The sequence below is a fragment of the Dryas octopetala genome, chromosome 9 (assembly GCF_963921425.1).
Source record: "Dryas octopetala chromosome 9, drDryOcto1.1, whole genome shotgun sequence".
NCBI lineage: Eukaryota > Viridiplantae > Streptophyta > Magnoliopsida > Rosales > Rosaceae > Dryas > Dryas octopetala.
Genome location: NC_141374.1, coordinates 6,003,800 through 6,028,393, shown reverse-complemented (window position 1 = coordinate 6,028,393; position 24,594 = coordinate 6,003,800). Strand labels below are relative to the sequence as shown.

The following is a 24,594-nucleotide window of genomic DNA, read 5'->3' as shown; positions in this document are numbered from 1 at the left end:
GTTCTTGGATCACTCGTTCAAATTCAATTGTGAAGCTTGTGACATAAAGGTAAGAATCACAACCAGAGATTAAGTAACCTTCATAGGAAGGTGTACTATAATATAAGATATTATGCCATGTTTGTTACTTCCTTAATTTTCTATTAAATCAGCTTAAGAGAAGAATGGCGATCGATGCTCCCAACCAAGTAGATTTATTTTCCATAATTTTATCTAAACTTAAAAAATTGCTCGATGAATCACCTTGTTTTTAGTAAATCGCTCTTTTTGTCTTTCGGATTCTTCGGAACACATGGTTGGCTATGACATTTTGGGGAGAGAGAGAAGCGCAGCATAACGGGCCAAAGAGAGAGGAGGAAGGAACGAGATCAAATGAGGAGAAGGATGGTGCACGTTTTTGTTCTTTGAAGGGTGGAAAAACTAAAACTTAAAAATGTAAGGAGCCGTTCCACTTTACTTATCACACAAGTTTACACATGTTGATATTTTTTTCTTCTTAATGGTTAATTCTTACTTGTAAGTCAATATGTGTCAACTTGTGATTGATTTGTAAAGAAAAATGGCTCATTATTATTCATAAATTTCTATTACCTTTCATATTTCTAAAAGATAAACAAAGTCGAGTTTTGCTGTAATGTTTAGCATCGAACATTCTGATTTTGCTAATATTTAACATCGACATACTGATTTGGCCATGAGGCTAGGGGCTGCAAAATCAGAGGTATCACAGGAGCAATTCTTTGGTGTGGAGCGGTCCTAATTTTCTACCTATAAGACAAATTTTTATGGAACAGTTCTGCAAGTCTAATGTGTTTATCTTTTTCATAGATTACGTAATAAGAGAAATAGAACAAAAAAGCTCATAGAAGTATAGAACCATCCCATAAATTTTTTCTGTGTACAGAACATTTAAATCACAAGTTATTTCTACACCCAGTGAGGTTTATTTATTAAGCTAATGGGTTCCTCTGTCTGCATTATATACACAAATAGCAACTGTATATGTTCCCAAACTTGAGTCGCTAGTGTTGAAAAATCTGCACATAGTACAATTTTATTTTTATTCCCAACTTGACACCCCATGTGCTAAAAACTCTGACATAGTTTAGGTGTCCCACATATCGACTCTTAAATTGCATTGGAGTCGAATTGATTTTGCACAAAGGCCTATAGATCGCCATTATGAAAGTTCCAGTTTTTGTGTGGCTCACTCACTAACCCACTTGTCTGAACTGGGAGCCACCTGGATTTATAAGATGTTTAGTAGTACATGATCAACATGCAGTTGCTTGAGAATGAGGCCTTGGGGCAATTAAGATATGTTATTAATATAGCATCCATTAAGTCCATTTAGTTAGGAGAAATGATTGTGTGTGTGATAGCGTGGTGTTATAAATTCACTCAAATTATAAAACATGTATAATAATTAATTTTTAAAATCTTAAAATCTAGAAAAAAAACCCTAAAATCTAAGAAAATAGCCTTAAAATCATTCACGTGTTATAATTTTAGTAGATTAGTAACACTACATCATTATATCACGTAATGTTATAAAAGCTAGTTTGTTGTGTTTTTTTGGGCTTAAGCCTGCCCTTTTACCAAAAAAAAAAAATATAGCATTTTTTTTCAATTTAACTTATGCAAATGTTACTCCATTCTTTAGTAAATTTCTTTTCAATTTAACTTTCAATTCAAAGCTTCAATATTCTTTTTGTCAAGAATTGACTTCTTTTTTTTTTGGCCACTGTCAAGAATTGACTTCTTAAATATGAGTCTTTTTGTTCAATTATCAACTAGCTAGCTATTAGTTTAGTTTAATAGTATCCAAATCTTCTCTCCATCAAAATGACAAAAAAAACCTCAATACTTCATTTTAAGAAAAAATAATAATAATAGTACTTACTACATTGTTAGGACCCACTCTATAATGTCTAAAGTATACATTTTAAATATATTTTTTTGTGAGTATTAGAGCAATGTCATTAAAATTAAACAGTCAAAACGTTTAGAAGAAATTGCACAATTGATTCACTTATTCATTAGAAAGTTTTATATCGGGGCACAATTTTTTTTTTGTTCTTTATTGGTCTACTAATTTTGTGATGTTTCTCATTGTAGTCGAAACCATCAAATTAGCACAAACGACTGTATATTTTAGTTTTGTGATGCGCACATGAGGCACTGTTGTGGTCCACTAATTCTTTACTTAGTTATATATTGGTCTATAACAGTACCTCCACGTGCGCGGAATATAATTAAAATAGACAGTCGTTTATGCTAATTTGACGATTTGAATCATAATGGAACATATCATAAAGTTAGTGAACTAATAAAGAACAAAAAATAATTATTGACCAATATAAAACCAAGTTAAAAATAAGAAAACTGATGGTACAATTTCCTCAAATGTTTACTTCCATATCTGTCTGACAAAATGTGATCCACAAGCCAAGGAGGGCCCTCCAACAAACTAAAACCACCACCCGTTTTGATGGTGAAAACTGAAAAGCAATCCGTAGCCAACACAAATAAATGGCTTTGGGCCTACATATATCGAAACGGCTCCCATGACTCATGTCTTTAAATTCTGTTGATATTTTTTTTAGGATAACCTTTGAAAGTAAACTTAAATTATAAATGGTTCAATCACATTATTAGATTTTGTTATGGAGTGACCCGGCAACCTAGTTCTTATTTTCTTAAAATGAGGACATCTTCGTTATTCTTTTCTTGAATATAATACCTGCATTTCTGACATGTCCTTTTCTAGCAAAAAATAAAACATGGTCAGCTTGAAAATAGAAGGACATTTGCGTTTGGAATCATTGTCATCCAATGGTTTGAACAGACTGGATTTCTAAGATATTTAGATGTGTCTAATTTGGCATGTCATCTGCAGATTATATATATATATAGATGCACAAAGTTTCTTAATATCTGTGGCTGCATATATTGAGTACGATCAATTCCTGTGTAATTGTGGATAAAATTAATTTCTTGTAGTTGAAAATCCACATTATTCTGAGAAAAGAGATTCTAAATTGAATGACTAAAAGTTGCTTAAGATTATGAGTGTGGATTTAGTAAATGATGGGTTTGGTTGGGTGATGGGGTGTAGAGTGCCCTGCAAATGAGGTATATTTTATTTTAGTCATAATGAGGTATAGCTTGTGAGATTTATTTCATATTGTAATTTGATGATTGAAACCGTCTATTTTTTCAATAATTTTTACTTAAATAGTCATTATTCAAGTGTTTACCGATTTATCTAATTTTTTGAATAGGTGATTTTTGGATGAAGACTTAAAAAATAGACGATTTCAATCATCAAATTACAATGTAGAATGAGTCTCATAATTTATATTTTATTAATTGTAGCTAAAATGAGGTAATATATACCTCATTTGAATGGCCCTTTGAGCGTGTATATCAGTAAATGTTACGTGTGTACTTGTTGTGAATTTAACATTAGTGATTAAAATATTATGGGTTATCTAAAAAAGAAGAACAAGAAGAAGATGAACACAATCACGATGATGGAATTTTCTTAATTCTTAAGTTTTCGAACGTAACCCCACAACCAGACTACCCCTCCCTAGAAGAAAAGTCACCTTTATCTAGAAGGACAAATTTCTTACGTTAGAGATGTTTTTTAGAATATTATTGTTTTCTAGTTATTTGTTAATGATGGTCAGCAGAGAATAGCATAATATCATAGTTATGTTTATTTGACAAATGCCAAATCTCAAAATTTTCGGTTTAAATACTAAAGTTTAATGGTACAAATCGTTTTCTAGAATTTGCTTCATCTATGATAACGAAAGTGTTAGCTTCATCTATGATAACGTCAAAACATGAATTTATTATTCAAATTCGAAGTTATGCGCATGTTGGCCAGAAAATGACAATTATATCTCCATTATACTACTACTACTACTATTACTTAATTATCTAGTTTGCATATATTATACAGGTTTAGCCAATAAACATTTGGTCTAGGGAATGACATTCAATCTTCATTTATTAGAGTAAGTCCTAAGTTCAAATATCATGAATAACAATTGATTAATTAAAAATATAAATAAATATTATACAAATTTACGACATTGCAAGATTTAAAGCCTACTAGTCACTCGATCTCAACCCAGCTGGAGGACCAGAACACGTCGACTCAGTCTGTCTACTCGAGCTTCTTCATTTCATCCACTCAGATGACCCTTTTGGGCTCCATGCATTCGATCACTCTGCCCCTCTGTCTTGGCTAAACCTAGCTCCTTAAGCCTACATTTCATATTCAGGGCTTTAGCGTCTCAAAAATATTCTCAAAAGTTTTGCAAACCCTAATCTCTCTTTATACAAATATATATATATATATATATGCGATTGTCTTATTTGATTGTTTGGTTAATTAGGTTTCATATAACTTGTGGAAATTGAATTTGGACAAGTTTGGCTAGGTAGTTTTCTTGTCCTAGAAAAATTGTCCCGTACTTATATAAACCAAAGAGGAAAATTGCTCTGCAATATTAACTACGTACAACCATTCTATATCAGGGCCCTTCCAATAAGGGATTCCTCATTTAGTGTTAAATGAGGGATCACCCTGTGTAGCCCACACGAGTCGTTTTGTGTTAATCCGAACCGTTCATTTTTTAAATCTCCATTGATAGATCATCCCTGCAAAAAATCAGTCAAATCGGAAATCGTTTACCTGTTCGTTTAAGCGGTCAAAGTTTAAAACAAATGGACGAACAACAAATTTCTCTATAAACACCTAAACTTTGACCGCTTAATTGAATGGGTAAACGATTTCTGATTTGGCGGATTTTTTGCAGGGATGATCTATCAATAAAGATATAAAAAATGAACGGTTCAGATTAACACAAAACGACTCGTGTGGACCCCATAAGGTGATCCCTCATTTAACACTAAATGAGGAATCACTTATTGGAAGGGCCCTATATATATATATATATATATATATATATGCGATTGTCTTATTTGATTGTTTGATTGAGTTTCATATAACTTGTGGAAATTGAATTTGGACAAGTTTGGCTAGGTAGTTTTCTTGTACTAGAAAAATTGTCCCATACTGCATATAAACAAAGAGGAAAATTGCTCTGCAATATTAACTACGTACAACCATTCATAGCATAAGCAGATTTGGTTTGGTACTGCATGTAACGCCCCAATCCCGGAACACAAGGCCTGTAAATTCTATCTTAAGTTTTGGAGTAGGTGTGAGGAGTACTATAGTCACTTGGCAGGTTTGGTACTGCATGGAAGCTAAGGCAATGGGCCTCAAACTAGCCTCTAAGCCAAGGGCTAGGCTATTGACTGTGTCTTAAGTCAGGTCATCATTTCCAGATCAATTTCTTCGATCCCACAATCAGGTTCTAGTTCAATACACACCCATATGTTAAAATCATCAACTGATGAGCCAAGAGAAAACAATATTAAATTCATAACTTTATAAATAGCCTTTATGTCCAACTTAAAAAAAAAATAGCCTTTATGAATACAAGAACATATGTGGTAATATTAATGTCATACTGCCCTGTCCTGTTCAGGCATGGACTCCTCTGAGTTTCATGTATCCAAAAACTATTGTAGGGGTGAGCAAACCACCTCCTAATAATTATTAAAAGCCTAAATAATAATTAATTACCTAAAATAAATTAAATTAAAGTCTAAAGAGAACCAAAGCCTAAATTAGAGGTGTTAAACGGGTCGGACTGACACAAGCATGACATGATTAAAAAAGGCATGACATGACACAAGTAAACGAGTCGAGTCAAAGTTTTAAGCCCATAAGGTACGACATGGCACAAGCACAAAATGGACCCGAATTATGCACGACTAGTTCAACATTGGTTTTTTTCCATTTTTAAAGAATTTTTTCAACAAGGAAATTCAATTTTCAAGCAAAAGAATGTTAATATTTAATTATAAGAAATGAAAAATATCATAACATTAATTATCTCACCCTAAAAAAAAAAAAAAAAAAAAAAAGCTCGTGAGATGATCCGTTTAAGGCACGACATGAGCATGAATGAGCCACAGGATGTGGGCCGTGCCTGGCCTAGATCTTAGCTATATGGACCGATACGAGCACGACGCGAAAGCACGATAAGCTCAACTTAAATAGGCCGAGCCAACCCATTTGACACCCCTAGCCTAAATATTCTCTAGAAACTCTTTACTCCCAAAACCCCCCTAAGATTGAAAAGTCTATTGTCACATATGCGTAGGCGAAGATGACTCATCAATCTAAATCTCATATCAAAAGTTGTACTAAAAATAAGCTTTCCGGAGAGTAATTTTAGAGAAACGAAAATGAGAGCAAAAAATGACAGAGGGGGGTTTTATAAGTTTTGCGAGCGAGTCATCTTGGTGAAAAATGAGCGGGCCATTGAGTATTTGGGTCGGGCGGTGTGACCCGCCCATTTTGACAACTGACGTGGTGCACCCGAGGGAAGAAATGACATGTCATTCAAGGTGTGGATAGGATCCACACCTTGACACGTGTTGTATACTTCTTCTCCAACTAGATGTTGGCATGTGTCATACGTGGCACATCAAGACACTAACGCGCATCTCAGCTGTGATGCCTCTTCTGTTGTATGATTTGCGTGATCCAATAGTTGTGATGCCACCAGCCACCATGTCTTCCACCACATTTTCTAATATTTTTCAAAATAAAATTTATTTTATATTTTTTTTTGTCAATAATTTCTACATTTTTTAAAATTTCCAAATAATTTCAAAATTCATTAAAAGTAGTTTTGGATTTCAAAAATTCCTAGAAAATCCTCTTGATGAATACTTTAATTCTATGACCTTAAAATAATTTGACCTAAAAAAACATTCGAGATAATTTTCAAAGAATAATACCTAATAATTCCGAAAAAAAAAGAATCTCTAGTCTCACATTTCCTTCTCTTTAAAATTATTTCTATATATTATCATTCACTTTGACCTCATTATGGCAGTTTTTTTTATTTTATCGCCAGGCAAATAGCACTTAAGAAGTGTGTGCTTGAAGCTAGGTTGAATAATTTACTTTACATTAGAGGCTTTTCGGGGTTGATGGGTCAATTACTCAATTGTCATGCATCCTCATTTATGCTAAAGGCTCCACCACACAAACCAACACAGGCTGTAAGCATTCACGAGCCAATGTTTTTGAGCTCCACTCGTGATTGCAGGGACCACCTTTTTTGTTCAAATTGGGTCACCATTCATTTTTTTTTGGCCAACGGTCACCATTCATTAACAATATCAATTTATGAAAAGGAGACACTTGAAAAATAATGTTAGTTAGGAGTGGTTGAATTTCATGGTGCATGTATGCAAAACCCTTGATTATTCTCCCTTAAGAATTGTTCTAAATACCTTAACGTACTTATCCTTAAAGCTAATATTCTTTGTGGAAAAAAAGCGAAAGTAAAAAAATAAAATTTGTAAATAATAATACTTGGGTCAGCTAAGGGTCCATAAAGAAAAGGCATTTTGTTCATAATCATAATTGAATGTTTGGTTACAATATTTAGAAACTCCCCATATATTTTTTTTTTAATGAGACTTTCATTAATCATTAAGAATTGGGTTCATGATCAAGTAGTAAAAAACTCTCTTATGAAAAAAAGTAATAAAGAAACTCCCAAGTTTAAAATTTACTATTTAAACCGTCATAATCATTACTGATGACACTTAATTTTTTTTTTTTTTTAAGTTTATTTGTGACTAAAAGTTAATCTAAATGGTGAGAATGTGTGGAGTAATAGGTAGGGAGGAATGCTAGCTAACTTACCCAATCTACTTACTCTTTTGATATTCTCATTTTGCAGGGTAGTCTTGTGATCAGAATTTTTCATTTTTATATCACTCATTAAAGATCATTTGTTCAAGAAATCAACAAAATCACAAATCGTTTCATTATATAATTGTTATCAAATAAACGTACGATGAGTTTTTTTTTTTTGCCCTGAAAACGTACGATGAGTTTAACTATTACCAAAACCGTTTGTTTAACATTTACATAACCAAATAATTTTTGATATTTTATTAATTTTTTGCACGAATGGTCTTTAAATGATGATCTGACAAATGAACAATTCGGATCATGAAACTACACAACGGAACAAAAGTAATAAGAAAGAAAGTCGAAAGAAAAGATAAATTAAGAAAGATAACTAGCATTTCTAATATGATAAATTAGAATATCACAATGTAACAAAAAAAAAAATTGTATTTAGATCTTTTTCTTATCTTAATTTTTGTTCAGAGTTTATCTATGTTCTGTAAAGTTAAGTAATAAAACTCAAAATATATTATAATCCTTAAATTTTTAATGAATTATTTGGATTAAAAGTGGAGGGCAAAGACAAAAAGATGATTGAAATTACCGAGTCTGTGAATTAATAATTTTAAATTACTTCTGTAATTTCAAACTGTAGAGATGGACCTTCTTATATGTGCACACATTAGACATGTACATGATTAGCCCAAATCATGCAAACTTTTCTGTACAGTGCATTGGATTTTCTACTCTCATAAATGTATTGAGTACTAGTAAAGAATATTTGAAGAAAAAATTAAGCACTAATCCTCAGCCAGTGTTAAAGAAATACTAAAACTGTAAAACACAGTAATAAATAAATAAAAAATAGTAAAACATGGTCCATGTATGTGGAACCCACAAAGTATTCTCATCACATTGCTCTGAAAAAATTTAATAAAAAAATAAATAAACCACCTAATCATTTGCCTTCCACGTAACAAATAGAATATGACACTTTACCCTAATATACATATATATTATTTATGTTGGCATATAGTATTTTTTTTTTTTTTTCAATTTTGTCCTATAGTATTTATGGCTTAGTTGATGGCACCTGTTACTGTAACATATGCGATATATCTGAAATATTATTATTTTGGGATCAATATAGTAATATATTAATTATTGTATATATGTAATGTAAGTTCTCAAAAATTAGTGCAGTGCCCGAAAGCTCGCTCATGACATATTGATTATCAAAAAATATAAATTTAAAGATTATTATTGGAATAGATAGTTTTCAAAGAAAAATAATGTTATTAGAACAACATATATCTATTAACCGTATTACTAAGTACACTTTATACATAAATGTTAATGCATTTACAACTTAACATATTTTAATTTAGTTGATTGATAACAAAAAAAATTTCCTGTAGCATTTTTGCTACGAATTCTTTATTATTTTTTATCAAAAATTGTCGTTCATGAACTTTAAATTCATGATTATTTTTTATAAAAAAAAGACCGAACATTATCTATTAAATCAAATAGTATTGGCTTACACTCCGCTAAATTCTTATAGACGAAGAGTGTACAAAAACATCACATAGCTTTGGCCTTTTTCTATTTTCGTCCAGTTATTGCTTTTGTTTCTATCTTATTATTCTTTTGGCTGTCAGTTTAACCCATTGCTCTCGTTTATTTGTACTTTACGAAGTCCTAAACTTGTAATAAGCAGCCAAGTTGGCTTCTTCTACGTAACCGACCGACACTTTTTGTGGTATGATTTCCCCGTAATACAAGTTCAAACTGCTACACGTTTATGGAAGTCCTAACTCCTGAGCCATCGTTATAAACATTAAGAAAAGGAAAAAATAAATAAATAAATAAATAAATTGAGCCTCCTTTACAGATCTGCAATTTGGATATTATAAAATCAATTATTGAATTCAGTGTACCAAAAGTACCAATCCGCACAATATTTTAAAAATTTAATCAAATCCTATCCAAGAAGGTCAAATTACCAATTTCACCTCTATACTTAGGCTAAAATGTAAATTCCCTTGTGTAGGTTTTTTGTGTGTAATGGCGGGCCTAATTTCGTTCCGTACTTACGTAGTTTCCACTTTCCGTCCTTGGTAATTTAAGAACAAATTTTAATTTTAGTCAAATTTGTTGACAAAAGGAATCACGTGTGCTAACGTACAAGAAAAATACTGGATTGAGTTGTTGGGTTTTAACACAAAGGGCTCGTTTGGTACGTCGGACTGTATTGACTAATTTCTGTCGGATAGTATTAATCTATTCCGGAGAGTACTGACTGTTTATCCATAATATTATCAGGCGTTTGGTGCTCTGTCGGATAGCAGCGGATCAGACTATTTTTTTAATTCTTTGATAACTTAGTAAAAATTAAAATTCATATGACACAAATTATTTTTGGCAAGATTCATACAACCAAGATTTTTTTTTCTTTTGTTTTTGCCAAGATCTATAGGACAAGAGGACATGAGGAAATTCATTCTCATAATTGTAGAACTTAGGATCATACGTTTTACATAGTATATAAGCACATCTTTATTCAAGAACAAATCATAACCTAATTTCCAAAAAAATGTAATAAAATAATCTATTGAATAAATTTAAAAGAAAAAATAAGAAGAGATAATTAGACATCATACATAGAAGAGGAAATATATAAACAAAGAGAAGAACAGAGAAGAAGCATATTGGAGAAAGTATGAGAGAGAGAGAGAGAGAGAGTGAGAGATGGATACCTGGAGAAAAGTGAAGAGAAGAACCTGTGGAGAAGATAGCAGAGAAAACCCTAGGGAGAAGAAGATGAAAATAACGTCTGTTGATTTTCAGCGTGTTTTTGTTTTCTCAATTTAAGCGTGTATTATCTAATCTTAGGTGTGTGTGTTGTATTAGTTAGTCAGGTAAGGAGAGTATTAAAAGCCCAGTCTGGTTTACATAGTCAGGTAATTAAATAATACAAGTGGACACCAAACAACTGACATAGATTATTTATTCCTATCCAAAGCCTAATACGATGTACCAAACATACCCAAAATGGCTATTTTTCCCGAGTTCTGCTATAGATTTCAAATACATGTGTTATAGCTTCATATTAGAATTCATTATAAACTCATTTATTTATAACAAGTAAAATAATGGCATATACACTGTCACATAATTTAGAATCTATATTTGATATATGAATTTAAGATCTATAGCATTATTGTTTCTTCAGCTTGGTGCCAACAAATTTAAGGAAAATTAAAATTTGTCCTCAAATTCTAAAGGACTGAAACTACATAGCCAAAATTTCTTAAATTAAAACTACATAATGAAATTAACATTTTGGCTAAACTATTGGATGAAATTGGTGGTTTGGCACTTTTGCCATTGAAAAATTCATGTCATTTCCTTTTTTTCTATGGATGAATATTCAATAACGACCCTAACCTTTCATTATACAGGTGTAAAAAGTTGGAAGAAGCATCACGGAAAACCTATGCACCCACAGGTGACAAAGAAGAGGAGTTAATATAGAGCAGTGAGCACCAGATACCACCCCGACACTTCAATTTTCCAGCTGGAAAATTCCGACCAAAACCCGAGGTGCAGTAACGGTCGATTAGTACGAACAACCAGCTGTATCCCACTCGGCGCACGTTTACGTACTCTCCACTAATTTACGCCTCTTTATACGCTCACTTTAGAGTACGGCACTCCCAAATCCAATACAAAAGAAAAAAGAGAAGAATATTTATGTTATTTCTGTGTCCGAAATCTTTCTACACGCGCCTAACGGCTTCAGTAATCAGTAATATATGTTTACACGAAAGAAAAGAAAAAATTAAATTAAATAAATAAAAGCCTGTCTGCAGACTGTAATTGAATATGCACGTGCGGAAAAAAAGGCTGACGGTGACGCACGTGCGAGGTCTGCCGGAGCTAAATAAGAGTGAGAACTAAGAAATAGTATACAGTAGAGAGATTACAGAAGAGAGAATAACCAGCAAATTTAATGCGGCTTAGAAATCGGCGATTTTTCGGTGGGAGCGAGATCTTGGGCCGAGTTTTCGGCTCTCTTGCTCTTGCAAGTCCCTCAGGCTGCGGATCGCCAAAACATCGCTCTTCCGCATGTCAATAAATCGCCTGATGTCGCCGATTTCGTCGTCGGCGGAGTCTACCAAAAAAAAAAGCAGAAAACAAATTTTAAAGCTGAAATAGAAAAAAATAAAAATAAAGGAAACGAAAATTAAAATGATTGATTATCTGCATTGTACTTATATGCTTGGCTGGGTGGGTGCTGATGAATCCATTGAACTGAGCCAAATCTGAAACAGAGAAAAATCGACGGTCAGGATCAAAAGAAGAAGAGCAGTTGATTGAGAGATAAGAGAGAGAGAGAGAGAGAGAGAGAGAGAGAGAGAGTAGAGCTTAGTACCTGATTGGGAGGGGGTGTGGGAGAAGAGGAAGAGGATGAGGAAGCAGAGGAAGGTGAGGAGGGGGATGACGTGGACGACTCTGTCTGGTGCTAGGGGGGGCGGTGATGACAAGCGGTGAGGCTTTGTTGCTTTGTGGTCGTGGTCGTTGTCAGAGATTGAAGAGGAGGTGGAGGCAGCTGAAAAGACGAAAAGGTCCTTGCTGCGCTTTGGGGGGCCGTCGTCCACGATCAGAGTGTCGTCCTTGGCTCCGCCACCATGGGCCTGGAGCTTCGACACCGGTGAGCCCAGTGACTGTCTTTGCATGGTCACAGATAGAGAGAGAGAGAGAGAGAGAAAAAAAAGAAAAACCAGTGAGCTGTGAGCTGTTACCTGTGATCTGTGGGTTATGACTGTATTTTGGGATTTTAAATAGGAGCTACTTTTTCTTTTTGTTTCTATTTTTGATTTTTAATTTCTATTTTTGTTTTTTAATTTATTTCTTTTTTCTTTTTTTGAAAAATAAAAACGAAGTGCGACTGTGTAGTGTATGGGTGTAATGTAAGTGGCTGGGTGGGCTGGGATGGATTTACTAGTACTACTTATGGGCTAAGATTGGAGTGACCTGGGCCAGAATTAGCTTATTCTTCTGAATTTCAAAAAAAAAAAAAAGGATAGACGGCATTTTTGTTTGATAGCGGTTATTCCGACCACTCTAAATTATTGAGTTGATCATTCTTATTTTGTTCATCACCTACAAATTTAAATTTTTTAATTTTTGCTGAGTTAATCACCCTAATATGACACATATATCCCTAATTTCATAAAAAGCATCATTTTTACTCTATAAATTCACCAATCAATCTTACCCCACCCAAACAAACACACCTACCCCACCCAAACAAACACACATACCCCACCCCTTACCCGCAGAGATCGAAGGCCCCTACACTTTTGGTCATTGTTGTTTCCTCCACTCTCCTCTGCCGCTGGTGCACCCCTTCACCGCTGATTCCTCCGTCGCCAATTCTTTGCTTCCTTCTCTTTACAATTTCAGGTTCTTTGCTTCCTCCCTCTCACTCTCCCTCACTTACTCTCTGCGTCCTCTATCTATAGGTTTTATGTCTGCAAATATTCATGTAATTTCATTGTGTTATGCATTAATTTATATATTTGGCCTACTAATTACACATATATTTGATATTTAGAGAAATTAGAATGAGATTTTGAAAGTGGGTGTCTTCAATATATCCTTATTGTTTGAAGGTCGTGCACACTTTTGCCAGGTCTACATATTACCACTTGATAAATACTTTCATCCAATGTTTTAATGTGAAATTGAAAAGCACGAAAAAACATTAGAAAATAGGCTTAATAGCCATTTTGGCCCTCAATTATGACTCGTGTGTTAAACTGCTACTCAAATTAAAAATTTGGTTAGTTAAACTATCAAACTTTCAAAAATAGATTAATGTGGGCCAATTTCTTAGGATTTTAGTCCAAAAAATGTGATGCATCGTTCAAGTGAGGGAAAAATGGACACTTCACACCCAAAGCCTTACATAGGCCTTGTGAGCTCATGCCAATTCGACCTAGTCTTGGTATGTAAGGCTCTAGGCCTAAATTGTAGATTATGCCCTCACACGATCTTTTGGATAGAAATTTGGATGAAATCTTAAAAAATTGGTCCACATTACCTTCTTTTTGAAAGCTTGATGGCTTAATTAACTAAAATGTTAATTTAAGGGTTAATTTCACACACGAGTTATAGTAGGGGGCAAAATGGCTATTAAGCCTAGAAAAAATATTATCTCCAAGCATAAGCAATTGGGCCTGAAATTTCAATCCAGACTTGGAACTGCACCCAGTTAGGCCTTATCTAGAAAGATCGGAGCCCAACTGATTTCATTAAGACCAACGAACGGTTGAGATCAACCTTCAAGACTTGAACGAAAATCCAACGTCCGCAATGACGCTGTAAATTGTAATGGTGTGATCGGTGACGCAAAGAGAGCAGAGGCAGAGGGAAACTGCAAAAATAGCATTGACGAGGATCGAAATTTCTGGCGGCCAGTGGGAAGCTTGCGCGAAACGAAAACCTAATAATAAACAATTTGATTTGATTTAATTTCTCAGAGACCAAAACACAAACACAACTCACAAGCTACGCAGAAACAGCAACAAAGAAAGCAAGTGAGAATGGTGCTGTGGGAGATCACATTGGGAACAGCCTATTTCTTGGGGCTGAGGCGAACGTATAGACTCGCACTCAAGCTTCAGCGACGCCTCATAAGCCCCAAGCGCCCCAAGATCCGTCAATTTGCTCACAGGTATTTTCTTTTTCTGTTTTTCATTTCTCTTTCAAACTCACAATTTCTGTTTATAAATAGGTGAGGTTTCAAGAGATTGTTGGCTTGTACGAACAAAATTGCATTTCCTTTACTCTATATTCTTCATGTACCCAAAAATTAAAACTTCTTATTCTCTTAGATTCTTGTATTTTGCATTTATTTTTTCTTTTTAAATAAACCTGATAAAAGTTTTTTATTTATTTTTTATAGTAATAAAAATGTTGTATAATCCCTTGTGTTAGCTCAATTGGTGAGGGAGGGTGGGGAAATGGGTTAGGATTATCATAGATTAAGGGTTCCATTCCTTTCCAATGTAACCAAAAAGAATACATTTTGTATTAGTCTCATACTCTCATCCAAATGTGTCTGTGTCTGTGTTTTTTATTGTTTAACATTAGCTTAGGAATTCTTTTATTTATGTATACAATTTACTGAAAGTTACCCAGATCTTATTTTCTTTAACTTGGTTGACTTTCTCTCATGGAATTAGCTGTGATAGGCTGTGATTTCTCCATCTTTTTTCAGTATTAAAATTTGTTCATTGCTGTTGGGTAAGTACTAGTGCACTTCTTATCTTTCACCTAGCTTATTTATGAACCAAATGATGGGAAATGAGTGGCATCCACAAAACTTGCATTGCACCAAACACCTCAATTTGTTGTTGCCAACCTCTTTAAAGCCTTCATGTAATATGGCCTTCCTGAATTCGCATAAGCGTTTGATTGTTCTGGACAGTGTTATTTGAATATTTCGCACAAATTGACTGCTCATCAGAAGATATTTAGCATTTGAAGAATCGAACCCATTAGAGGTGTTTAGTCATTTGTAGGATTTGGGGACTGTGGCCGCTGAAGTTTCTTCGTTGCTACCATTCAATTATTCTTGCTTGCTATAATACTGCTATAGTAGTTTTTCATCAAACAATGACTTTTAATCATTTTTGTTACTAGTTTGTAACTTTTGTAGCTGTCGTGTTTTCTTTTCTATAAAAGGCGAACACGTGCTGTGTTTGATGTAGCAGTCAAGGTTCACAAGAACATACAGCAAAGAGACATAGAAGTTGGTCGAAATCTTGGTAACTGGATCCTGCGTTGTCTTGATCGGATGAAGCCATCAGCTCAGATTCGGGGTTGCTCAGGAAACCCCCCCACCAGTGCTAGCTCGAGCATGAGCATGACGAAGCAAGTAAACTCCTCCCACCCGAAAACTCCTGGAAGCTCCCAGATGTCCAGAAATCAGGAATCTGATAGGCATCTGTTTTCATCAATGAAAAATGTGTTGCCTAAACCCTTTCCTTCAATTTCAATGATGATGCAATCACGAAAGCCGTCCGGGACTATGACCCACTATAGGCACTTATGCATGGCCAGACCTGAAGCATTAAGAATGAACTACAGTACAGGTGGGGTTGGGGGAGTTATACGAAAGGATATAATGCAGTGGATGCTGCAAAAATGATAGAGATATATATTCACTTTGTGTTTCTTTTAGGAGCCAAATAATCTTGGTATTAAATCAAGGAGCAGATAGGTTTTGAGGGTGTTCTTTCGATGCTACAGTTCCTCTGAAGTTGACTGCTGTTTTTTAAAATCTGCTTCCAGAGAAGTTTTTCTTTTTCCTTTTTGGAGAAACTATAAAATTCTTCTTTTTGTATTTTTGCTAATTTTGTTTCTTTTTGGGAAGTTGTAGTTGCTTGTGTTATCAGATGATTTTGTAATTAAATAAAAGGAGATGTTGAAATCTGATTGTTGCTCTGTTATTAATTCTCACCATAGTTAGCTAGTTTTAAATTTGGAGCTTCTTCGCAAAGTTCTTTTTTTTTTACCAATCTTCTTCAGCGCACAAGAACATGTGAACTATACTTCTTCGCAAAGTTCACATGTTCTTGTGTGCTGAAATACGTGAAAGTTGATGGGAAACATGGTGGCATACTGTATGCCATTGTGGGCAGACATGGTAGACATGAGATATTGGTATATTTTACAGTGAGTGAAGTGTGGAGAGAATTGGAGTTTCAATTCTATTAGATTAGTTGAGTAAAACTTTCGTGAGTGAAGTGTGGAGAGAATTGGAGTTTCAATTCTATTAGATTAGTTGAGTAAAACTTTCGTTACAGAGTATATAGCCATTGTCTCTATCTCTTTCATAAAGTGACATAGCACGTGATGAGAGAGATAAACACATAGGATGTATACACCTAACCACCTATTAGATTGTTTCTCTAGTTCCTTCCACCTATTCAATCAATTTGTAATTAGTCAACAATTGATAGATTGTGATGAAATGAAGCAGCAGGCTGGTGATTGAAATGGAGAGCTATTTTTAGCCACTTCAAATATTTTGCGGGGATTTCAGTTTAGCTCAAGAAGTGGAGTTTTTTTTTTTTTTTTGCTGGAGGAAAGGAACAAACTAACAAACAACCCAGACCTTCCCGTCAAAGGATAAACCAAAACACCATTTGGCAAAAATCTTGAAGCCACATGCAGAAAATATAATCGGGAGGCAATGTTTCAGCTGCAAAATTAGCTTCCCTAAATACTTAAATAGTATGATTCACTAGTTTCTCTATATAACCAACAATATTGTTAGGAATCCTAAATTTCTGTTTTGGATTTGGATCCCAATTGACATAGCAATTTCTCGCTACTACATAGGGTCACCCACCTTATTTTTAGGGTTTATTATTTTTAAATAATTTAAAATAAATAATGTGATATATGCCACATATTAGGATTCAAATTTGGGATTCCTAGCATTACTTATTATGAATAATTCATAGCAACCTGTTAGGTAATACATGACACTCTGGCTTTGCAATGGAGATGGTTGAATCCCCAAGTCTCAATTGCCCCTACAACATCAGATTTGCCATGGGATTTAATATCATTTATTAAACAAATATTTTTTCTTTTTCAAACAATTTCACCTTGGAAGGGCAACTCATAAAAAAAGGGGCACATTATAATATTAATATCTATTATATTCCTAAAGATAAGTAGAAAAACTCATTGAGCCAACCGGCTAATTGAACCCTAGGTTCAATTAGTCTAACTCGAATAATACGAATTATGTTGTAATTAAAAATTTTCACATTAAGTATTTCAAGCCCATATAAAATATAGAGATAATTAAACTTAAGTCCTTTATAAAAATAGTTTTTAGATGGAGACCGGGGGTGTTTTAAAATTTATAAGAAATTCTTTTAATTCATAATAATTTATAAAAAAATCATTTTAATTCATATATAAAGTTCTTTTAATTTATAAGAAAATCTTTTTAATTCATAATAAAGTCATTCCCCGATTTGAAGGGTATTTCCCTCTATTTAAAGGGTATTTCCCCTCCTAGGGTGTAGAGTTGGCTTTGTAGAAGCTGCATGTTAAGTTTTAACTCCAAGATTTTGGGCTTTTGTCCAAAATCTTGGAGTTAAAACCTAACATAAAGCCGTCAAAGAAGAAAAATAAAAGGACTTAATTAAAAAACCTAAATTACTACCGGTCTTAGTCTAAGAAATACTCATAAAATGGACTAAACTCTAAATTTTCCTAAAATATATGGTCACTTTCATAAAATACATATACATTTTTTTTTTTTGGTCAATTGGCGGGCTTAAAAAGCCCGAAACAAAGTAAACAATGGACTTAGCAAAACCAATCAAGTCCTCAAGAACCAAAGCAGCAACCGAGGGGGCATGTATGGGATGTTGAGTCAGATCAAACATATTCAAATTATTAATGTGCTACACGTATTAATCCTTTTTTTTTTTTTTTTCTCAAGTAGTAAATTGAGATTGTCCGAGTAAAGTATAACAAAGCCAAAAAAGAATCATAGTTGAAGTGAAAGGGAGAACTTCTTGGGTTGATCTCTACCATAAACTTAGGAATAATGTTTTGGGCTTTTCAAATGGAATGTTCACTAATGGGCTTTTAGGAATAAGGGTAGTCAAGAAAAAAAACAAAGTAAAAAAAAGAAAAGAAAGAAAAAGGCTAAAAATGTTATTTGGAGGCTTGCAGAGTCTAAAGTCTAAACTCTAAAGCGTCTTCATCTTCTTCATCCATAATTTTCAATTTAGGGCTTGCAGAGAGAGAGTATCAAAATCGGAATTGGAGTAATTGCGATCGTGGGCGAGTTTATAGAAGGACTTTGTCTCGGGTAAGTAGATTTGGTTGTGACGATTAGCGAAACTGAATTTAAGCCTTGAAATTCAAAATGCATGGTACGTCTCAGGCAAATGTGTTATTGGGTTTCATTTGATTTTGATTTCGCATTGGGAGGTTCAATTTCAAATTCTAATGCCAAATCCATGAAAGCAAACATTGCTTTGGGGTTTGATTTTCTATGAGTCTGACTGAGGAGGATAAATGGTTTTTGAAGCAGGGGAATTAAGAATTATGATGGTCAGTCATCGCCCGTTGATTCGAACCCAATCAACGGTCATAAAAGGGTGTTCAACTATCATTTTAATACTGAGTGTAAACTTTCTTTAGATTATGTACGTATACATATGTATTGCTTGTATGTATATATGTATGTATATCTCAAAGCACCATTGAATTTTCAATTTGGGTATATTGTTTTTTATGATGTTGTTGGTCAATACTGTGGTACAAGAGATTGGATCATTGAACCAGATGCCTGAACATTTCCCAAAGACTAAAGGGTGTTTGATATTCATGTTGGGTGACAGTTCACCTGTAGGCCAAGATTTCATTGAGCCTGAGTGGTTTTGTTCAGATGCTGTTCTAATTTATTCACTGACCTACCTTTTGTTTTTGTTTTTGTTTTTATTTATTTGAGAAAAATCCGTTTTATGGAGCCTTCCTTTCATGTTTGTCATGCTATTCTTTGTTTGCTTAGAATTAGAAATTTAGAACTATATTCAAATCCAGTATTGTTAATTTGAAAGCTGCTGTTTTTGGTGAAAGTATAAACAGTACTCCATTGGACTTAGATACAATTTGAAGTTAGTTGCCCCGTGTATTTGATTTATGTTATTGCACTTTTAAGTGTTTGCTACTATCATAAGAAGATGTTGATCATCATCTTATTGTAATTGCAGGTAGCAGAAGCCACGAACATCACAATGGAATTGGCAGACAAGGCCATTGGATTTCTGTTATCCTATATCAGTTTATCTATATTCACTTATTACACATTTTGGGTCATTATCCTGGTCAGTTACCTCCCTTCTTTCTCCTCAGATGCCTCTCACACTTTATTAACTTGCTGTTGATATTTATTTACTCTCTTTGTGTTCCAGCCTTTTGTGAACAATGATCACTTCATCCACCGGTATTTCCTACCACAAGAATATGCCATATTAATACCTGTGTTTGCTGGCATGGTTCTTCTCTGCTTTTTATGCATATTCATTGGATATGTGATGCTTAAATCAAAAAAGAAGAAAGCCTGATGCAACTATTTTCCCTTTTTGATTTCTTTGTAGATGAATTGGAGCATTACTTTGTGTAGTATTTGTGTGTCTGAACAGTTTCTAATTCAGCATCTTTTTCTGTTTGTAATCAAAAGGATGCTTGTGATTTAGTGCCCATTGACATTAAGATATGTGGTTTTTCTGGAGTTGTAAAATCCAAAACTTGTGCATTCTCTTAGAGTTTATTTTGTTTACAAAATCTGATTTATATAAGCTAGTATATCCTGTGAACGAATGAAAGCCATGACTTCATAGAGTTTTTTTGTTTTTTTCTTCTTGGAAAAATAGTATTTAAAACATCAGAACATATTTAAAATGCATTATCTGTACTCTGGAGCTGCTTTTCATTCGTTTCTTTTTAAAACAAGTTAAGGGCCTTAAATGATGGTCTCCCCGTTTAGCTCCATTTATTTGTTGCAATGGAATTCAGATTCTCTCCCTTTAGGATATGTGCATTTTGAGAGATCCTCACCTTTCAAATGATCTAATGGTCTTAAATATTACATATCAGTATAATTAATTTTTTTCCCCCAAAATATGGTTTGCCTTGCCTCAATCTCATGCCTTCTCCAATGCATGCCCCAATCTCATGCCTTCCAGTGCTTTCGCAATCTTGCTTTGCATTATATTAATGGAAGGAGAGGTTTAATTTTAAATACATAGATGATGAGTAAGAAACAAGTAGAGACATTGTCATTATATATCCACATTACATGTCCATTGACGATGATAGAACTGCCAGAACAAGCAAAATAGCAGAAGATTCTTTATTTCAAACTTATGAGTATGATTTTATGCCCACCACATTGTATTTGTTGAGACTTCGATTGTAAATTTATATACAGCTTCGGTTTCCATAAATCATGGATGGTTTCTCAAAAAATTGAGAGAGGGAGAAAGGAGATGAGAGAGTGGGTGGAAGAAGCAAGGTAGAAAATGATAGGCAAACCAAAAGGATCCTTTAGATAGTCTGACCAAGACCCCAAGAATGCTCAGAACATGTGCTCAAAGCCAAATATTTGTTTCATCAAACAGAGGTTAAACTTTCCGAAAAAATTGCATTCTCCAACTAAAGCTAGCAATTTGCTTTTGGATCGACAGTGGTCCAGCAAAGCACAAGAAGTGCTCATATGAATCATTAAAGAGTGTGTGAGCTTTCTGTCCAACGAGCCAGCACAGGTTCAGGATTCAGCAAGAGAAGACTGCCACAATAACCAAAATTAAATTTAAATCCATGGTTGATTGGGAGAGCAAGTTTGTGATTTTCCTCAAAAAGCTTTGGAATACGAGATTAAAATCATGAGTTCGTTCTCTAGAGACTGAAAATCATGTCTAATAGGCTTCAATTTGATTATTATGCAATATATTAAGGAATCTATCAGTTCTTGAGCATCATTTATAAAATTATCAGAAACCCTATTACTCCATCAAGTGAACATCATGGATATGATGCTGGAGAAAAAATCATGGCTTTTGTGCGATCATGTTGGGATGCGGTATTGCCCTCCTTAATAGTATGTCCGAGATTCTCAATGTCTGAATGCATCTCGGCATTGAGAACCCATGAAATATTGTTCTTTCCCGTGATATCGAGTTTGCTTTGTCATATTTGACAATCTTAGGACACTACATAGCATAAAGGGTATATTAGGATCCATTGTACAAATCAATAAGCATAATAATTATGAAACTTTAGGTTCATATATTTCAATATATCCAAAACTTCAGGTTTGGAATTGTTGATACATATCGGATTGCTGAGCAGAACTACCTAAATAGAGTGCCGACCAGGCCGATTACACTGATCGGTCGATTGGTCGGCTCTGAACCATAAAGGAAAGGTAACCACAATCTATCCTTATGCTATTGACCAATGGTCGCCGACCCAGAGACAATCAGGCCAACCCGCCCCATCTAACACTCGGGTCACCCTCCACGCAACCTCCTTAGGCAGGTCCACCTGTCTAGCAAAAAGTTCTCATAGATGATCCCTATAAATACTCCCGTCATTTATTCAAAAGAGGTTAGACACACTTATTGCTTCTTGGTTGAAAAATTTACAGGAAAAGACAATAAAGCCCTTAAGCTTGAAAGATGCCATGATGCTGATCTCAAGCAAAGGCAACAGTCAGTGTGTTAAAACTTTTGGACATTAGATTAATGGTTAATTACAAAAATATTAAATTTCGGATTTTGAGGAAATTTCGATCGAAATTTCGACAGAAACGACGGAAATTGCTATCAAAATACGAAATTTTTGAATGAAACTTTACCATATGTTTATTTAACATATTATCTACTACATTGATAAAAAACATTGAATAAACCAAATTATATAGTAAGTTTCATATGATATAACATGAATATAATGCGCGCTGAAGGTAAATATTATTAAATAAAATTAGTATAATGAATAAATGAAATTAATATATTCTTTATACTCTATAATTTATACACTAAATCTTATATACTCTATAATCTATATACTAAATCTTATATACTCTATAATGTATACTCTATATTCTTTAGGATATGGTATAAGATATTAAGGTTTAGGCCCTTTAAGGTATTTTTAATTATTTTTATATATAAATGTATTAGGGTTTAGGATTTAAAAACAACTAAACGAAATCTCAAACTTTTTTTTTTCTTTCCAATTGCACAAAGACCTCAAACCCCAACCAATCCTAAACTCTTTTTTTTTTTTCTTTTCTTTCCTTCCTTCCTTTCTTTCTTCCCGTGACTTTATTTTCCTTTTCATTTCATCTTTCCCACTACCCAAACACCAGACACCTTCTCTTTCCTCCCTTTTTCTCATTCTTCATTCTCTTCCTCTTTTCTCCTTATTTTCCTCCTTCCCCGGTCTCCCTCTCTTCCTCATCTCCCTCCCCGATCTCTTCTCTCTCCTCCCTCTCCAATCACCCTCTGATCTTTCTTCGATTTCCTGCCTCTGGCAATGGCTGGCGACGAGGCCAGCTCGTCTCTTCCTCCTCTCTCTCCCTTTGGTCTCCGCCTCCTCGAGCCTAAAATTTCGCCGAAATTTTGTGAATTTCGGAAAACTTTTGAAATTTTCGGAGAAATTATCGAAATTAGGACGAAATTTTTTTAGTTTGGTGTTAAAATTTTCATACCCTTAAAAAATGAAATTTCTCCCAAAATTTTACTCCTTGAATATACCTCAACTATATACCACTTTTCAATTTGGTACATCATGTTCAAAAATTTGCATTAGAGTACCTTAACTACAAATCTCGTCAACTAAGTACTTCCATTACTCTAACCGTTATAAATCTATTAACTGCTGACGTGACACACACAAACCCCACCATTAAATGTCACTCTCTTTCTCTCTACTGGTAATTCCTTGTTTGATATTGGCTTGGTGACTATCTTTCTCTCTCTACTGGGCATGACATCATCGGACCCATGGTGGCGGCATCACCGACCTTCAGTTGGAATGTGAGGTTGGGTGTAGAAATGGAAGAGGGGTCATCCGCGGAAGTGGGATTTCTGGGCTGCAACGATATGACCTCCCTAACAGAGAGGAGGTCCTGGGGAGTACACTGCCTACTGAGAAGAGTAAGAGATTAGACTAAAACTTACATATCTCTTGTTGTATACAACATGTGAGACATACACATATCACATGACCATGTTTGTGTCTCACATGTTTTATACAACAAGGGATAGATAAGTTCTTATCAAGAGATTAACTAACATCCATAACAAAAGCTAACTTTAGATTAATCAAAAGATAGAGAGAGGAAACAAAACATCTTTTGAAAAGTATGTGTTGTCTTATTGTTAGCTAGGTCAGGATCTTACTCAGGTTTGGGCTGAATCTCGGCCCAATGGGCCAGGTTAGGTTAGTCATGGACGGGTCTTGGAGCATGAATCATTTGATCATACCTGTTTTTTTTTTTCTTTGATTGCGCCATTTAAGATACCTAGGAGTTGGGACTTAGGAGAAGGCTTGACCATGAAGTGCTTTCATTTTTCATGAGGTGCACTGCATATTGTGGTCCTATTTTCCTATTACTTGCATATTTCTTTTCATACAAAAACTTTTCCTCATTCTTCTCAGAACTCATATTTACCTTTCATTCTTCTCTCTTCTTTTCAGTGGTGAATTCAAGTTTTAAACATGAAACAAGATAGAGCGGACTGAAATAGGGCTGTTATAGGCTAGAATAGGTTAGAATGGACTAAACTAGAGTAAACTTGAGTTAACATTACTTTAAAAAATAAAAAAAATTGCATGAGCTAAACCTCATGCAATACTTGCTGTAGATTTGCCCAATCCACGTGCTTCTCTTCTTTTTTAATTTTTTTAATTTTTTTTTAATGATCATGGATCCCTCCATTTATTGCTATAGTGATCCATTCATGGTCTTGCTTCTTTGTTTTTTATGACGATGGATCCCTCCATTTTTTACTATAGTGATGAAATGATCCATTCATGGTCTTTTACAGTGGTAGAACTATAATGTCATTTTTAGGGGATTGATGAATATATTTTTAAGAAATTTGAAAAATTAATCCAAATTTGAGTCAATTAAAATATTTTAAAATTTTAGAGATTTGACC

The 24,594-nt window shown here is 34.2% G+C and overlaps 3 protein-coding genes across 3 annotated transcripts; 2 read left to right on the top strand and 1 right to left on the bottom strand.

Annotated features, from left to right (window-relative positions):
• Positions 1-11,547: 11,547 nt before the first annotated feature.
• Positions 11,548-12,620, bottom strand: LOC147273425 (ribosome maturation factor). Its single transcript, XM_086257342.1, has 3 exons — positions 12,246-12,620; positions 12,085-12,135; positions 11,548-11,984 (listed from the first exon to the last, which is right to left on the bottom strand). The coding sequence occupies exons 1-3, from the start codon at positions 12,547-12,549 to the stop codon at positions 11,830-11,832; spliced, it is 510 nt and encodes a 169-aa protein (XP_086113468.1). The 5' UTR covers positions 12,550-12,620; the 3' UTR covers positions 11,548-11,829.
• A 1,603-nt stretch (positions 12,621-14,223) lies between these two features.
• LOC147273424 (envelope glycoprotein) lies at positions 14,224-16,316 on the top strand. Its single transcript, XM_086257656.1, has 2 exons — positions 14,224-14,552; positions 15,566-16,316. The coding sequence occupies exons 1-2, from the start codon at positions 14,422-14,424 to the stop codon at positions 16,029-16,031; spliced, it is 597 nt and encodes a 198-aa protein (XP_086113782.1). The 5' UTR covers positions 14,224-14,421; the 3' UTR covers positions 16,032-16,316.
• A 2,278-nt stretch (positions 16,317-18,594) lies between these two features.
• Positions 18,595-20,238, top strand: DPMS2 (dolichol phosphate-mannose biosynthesis regulatory protein-like protein). Its single transcript, XM_086227877.1, has 3 exons — positions 18,595-18,725; positions 19,633-19,746; positions 19,834-20,238. Exons 2-3 carry the CDS (start codon positions 19,657-19,659, stop codon positions 19,984-19,986), a joined length of 243 nt encoding a protein of 80 aa, XP_086084003.1. The 5' UTR covers positions 18,595-18,725; positions 19,633-19,656; the 3' UTR covers positions 19,987-20,238.
• The last annotated feature ends 4,356 nt before the right edge of the window (positions 20,239-24,594 follow it).

What these genes read in the sequence shown, in the direction of transcription:
- LOC147273424 (XM_086257656.1), top strand. Translation starts at nt 14,422, where the DNA reads ATGGTGCTGTGGGAGATCACATTGGGAACAGCCTATTTCTTGGGGCTG. An exon ending in ATCCGTCAATTTGCTCACAG is followed by an intron (nt 14,553 to 15,565) that starts GTATTTTCTTTT and finishes TTTCTATAAAAG; the next exon opens with GCGAACACGTGCTGTGTTTG.
- LOC147273425 (XM_086257342.1), bottom strand. Translation starts at nt 12,549, where the DNA reads ATGCAAAGACAGTCACTGGGCTCACCGGTGTCGAAGCTCCAGGCCCAT. An exon ending in CCACACCCCCTCCCAATCAG is followed by an intron (nt 12,136 to 12,245) that starts GTACTAAGCTCT and finishes TCTCTGTTTCAG; the next exon opens with ATTTGGCTCAGTTCAATGGA. An exon ending in CCACCCAGCCAAGCATATAA is followed by an intron (nt 11,985 to 12,084) that starts GTACAATGCAGA and finishes TTTTTTTGGTAG; the next exon opens with ACTCCGCCGACGACGAAATC.
- DPMS2 (XM_086227877.1), top strand. Translation starts at nt 19,657, where the DNA reads ATGGAATTGGCAGACAAGGCCATTGGATTTCTGTTATCCTATATCAGT. An exon ending in CATTTTGGGTCATTATCCTG is followed by an intron (nt 19,747 to 19,833) that starts GTCAGTTACCTC and finishes TTTGTGTTCCAG; the next exon opens with CCTTTTGTGAACAATGATCA.